At 36.0% G+C, this 2,626-nt stretch overlaps 1 protein-coding gene across 1 annotated transcript; it reads left to right on the top strand.

Annotated features, from left to right (window-relative positions):
• The first annotated feature begins 12 nt into the window (after positions 1-12).
• Positions 13-2,486, top strand: LOC100636426 (GTPase Obg-like). The gene is made up of 3 exons (XM_011408672.2): positions 13-192; positions 1,750-1,968; positions 2,340-2,486. The coding sequence occupies exons 1-3, from the start codon at positions 73-75 to the stop codon at positions 2,484-2,486; spliced, it is 486 nt and encodes a 161-aa protein (XP_011406974.1). The 5' UTR covers positions 13-72.
• Positions 2,487-2,626: the final 140 nt, after the last annotated feature.

The raw sequence follows: 2,626 nt of genomic DNA, 5'->3' as shown, positions 1-2,626 counted from the left end.
TAATAGAGAGGCTCATGTAGAATTTGGAGGTCCCGTGGAGGGAACGGAGGGGATGGTGGTAGTGTAGGGTTCATGGCTAGTAGTAGAGTGAAGACACTGAGGGACGTTAGACATCATTATAAAGGAGAGAGAGGAGGGGATGGGAAGAACTGGGACTGCCATGGGAAGAATGGAGCAGATAAAATAATAAAAGTAATTTTAATATTAATTAGCTATTAATGAGCAATAGGCTATAGATTATGTACATATTGATGTCCTTATGCTGTGTAGAAAGTTTGAGCTGATTCCAGCTTTGATTTTTCAAGTTACGGTCATTTTAAGAAAATGCTAAAAATCCAAAAAATACTCAAAGCTATGCCCATGGTTTTTTCCAAAAAATGGCTCCGAAATCAACCCAAATTTTTATTACATTTCCTGATACATATTGATGCACTTATGCTTTGTAGCAAGTTTGAGGTGATTCCGACTTCAATTTTTCAAGTTACGGTCATTTTAAGAAAATGCTAAAAATCCGAAAAATACTCAAAGCTATGCCCATGGTTTTTTCCAAAAAATGGCTCCGAAATCAACCCAAATTTTTATTACATTTCCTGATACATATTGATGCACTTATGCTTTGTAGCAAGTTTGAGGTGATTCCAACTTCAATTTTTCAAGTTACGGCCATTTTAAGAAATAGGCCAAAAATCTGAAAAATACCCAAGGCTATAGCCCATGGTTTTTTCCAAAAAATGGCTCCGAAATCAACCCAAATTTTTATTACATTTTCTGATACATATTGATGCACTTATGCTTTGTAGCAAGTTTGAGGTGATTCCAACTTCAATTTTTCAAGTTACGGCCATTTTAAGAAATAGGCCAAAAATCTGAAAAATACCCAAGGCTATAGCCCATGGTTTTTTCCAAAAAATGGCTCCGAAATCAACCCAAATTTTTATTACATTTTCTGATACATATTGATGCACTTATGCTGTGTAGCAAGTTTGAGGTGATTCCAACTTCAATTTTTCAAGTTACAGCCATTTTAAGAAAATGCTAAAAATCTAAAAAATACCCAAGGCTGCAGCCCATGGTTTCTTCCAAAAAATGGCTCCGAAATCAACCCAAATTTTTATTACATTTCCTGATACATATTGATGCCCTTATGCTGTGTAGAAAGTTTGAGGTGATTCTGACTTCAATTTTTCAAGTTACGGCCATTTTAAGAAAATGCCAAAATCTGAAAAATATCCAAGGCTATAGCCCATGGTTTTTTCCAAAGAATGGCTCTGAAATTATCCTAAATTTTAATTACATTTCCTGATACATATGCATGTAGTTACCGTAGATCGGGAAATTTTCATGTTAGAAATAATTGGCGTGAAATTTTTTTAAGGTATTTTATTTTTGCTGGTTGACCCATCTGCGAAATTTTTTCAACATGAAAATTTTTGGACGCGTCATAAACCGCACAAGTGGCTACTAACTCTTGATGACGATGGACAGCTATTCAATGGAAGTTGCTCGTGACAGTACTAAAACTGACAAGGAGCCTCTTGGGTGAGAGCTTCAGGCCTTCTTTGGGCTTTTAGAAGACTAGAAGAGCCTCGTGGGTGCACCGCTGCACGTTAGAATAATTCCGGTAATCTTATTATTCACTGTAGAAAATATTTCGTGTGTCAAATTTTCGCAGGTCACTTCATCCGCAAAAATATTTTAACAACGAAAATTTCCCGATCTACGGTATACTAATTTTCTTGTAATCATTAGGTTCCAGTGGGTACTGTTATTAGTTCCAATGGTGAAGTCCTTTATGATCTAATGTCTGATGGTGATACCTATACTGCTGCTAGAGGAGGAGTGGGTGGGGCTGGTAACACCTCTTATGCCACGCCTACTAATACAGTCCCACACCAGTACACTGAGGGTACTGATGGAGATGAACTGATCATTGAACTGGAATTAAAGACAATAGCTGATATTGGACTGGTATAATAATCTATCACTATTATTAATACATGTACATGTATACCATATAGTGGGAAATTTTGGAGGAAATTAAGTTTGGTGAATTTGGCATTTTGATAGCCATTCATTAAAATAAAAACCCGCCATTTTAAGCCATTATACACATGCTCAATGTCATGTGGCCATGAATTCACCAGATCAAAATTTTCCAATCACCAAAATTTAGCAAGTTGCCAAATTTAACTCCTTCCAAAATTTCCCACTATATGCTACATGTACATGTACTTTTAATGTACATGTAGTGTATGGGGTGGCTTTTACTGATAATGTGTCAATTTAATTTAATCCTTTACTAAATTTACTAAATACATTATTTATTTATTACTCATCAGGTAGGGTTCCCTAATGCTGGTAAATCAACACTCCTTTGTGTGCTGTCTCGAGCTAAACCCAAAGTTGCTGACTATGCATTCACTACCCTCAACCCTCACATTGGGATAATGGAGGGGAACCAGTATGGGGAACAGATAGCCAGTTAGTCGTGTAGCACCTACATGTACATGTACATGTATATACTAGCTTAATAGCAATGGATCTTTAAACTATTATTAGTCAGAACCAAGCATTATAAAATACTGAATAGTCCAATGGGTTCATATTAATTTCCCTAAATTTTATG

Source organism: Amphimedon queenslandica, unplaced genomic scaffold (genome assembly GCF_000090795.2).
Source record: "Amphimedon queenslandica unplaced genomic scaffold, v1.1 AMPQUscaffold_12887, whole genome shotgun sequence".
Classification (NCBI taxonomy): Eukaryota; Metazoa; Porifera; class Demospongiae; order Haplosclerida; family Niphatidae; genus Amphimedon; species Amphimedon queenslandica.
This window is presented reverse-complemented; position numbering and strand designations above follow the sequence as displayed.

Excerpts from the sequence above, each read along its gene's own strand:
- LOC100636426 (XM_011408672.2), top strand. The coding sequence starts at position 73 with ATGGCTAGTAGTAGAGTGAAGACACTGAGGGACGTTAGACATCATTAT. Across the intron at positions 193-1,749 it reads GAGCAGATAAAATAATAAAA|GTTCCAGTGGGTACTGTTAT; the intron begins GTAATTTTAATA and ends TGTAATCATTAG. Across the intron at positions 1,969-2,339 it reads CAATAGCTGATATTGGACTG|GTAGGGTTCCCTAATGCTGG; the intron begins GTATAATAATCT and ends ATTACTCATCAG.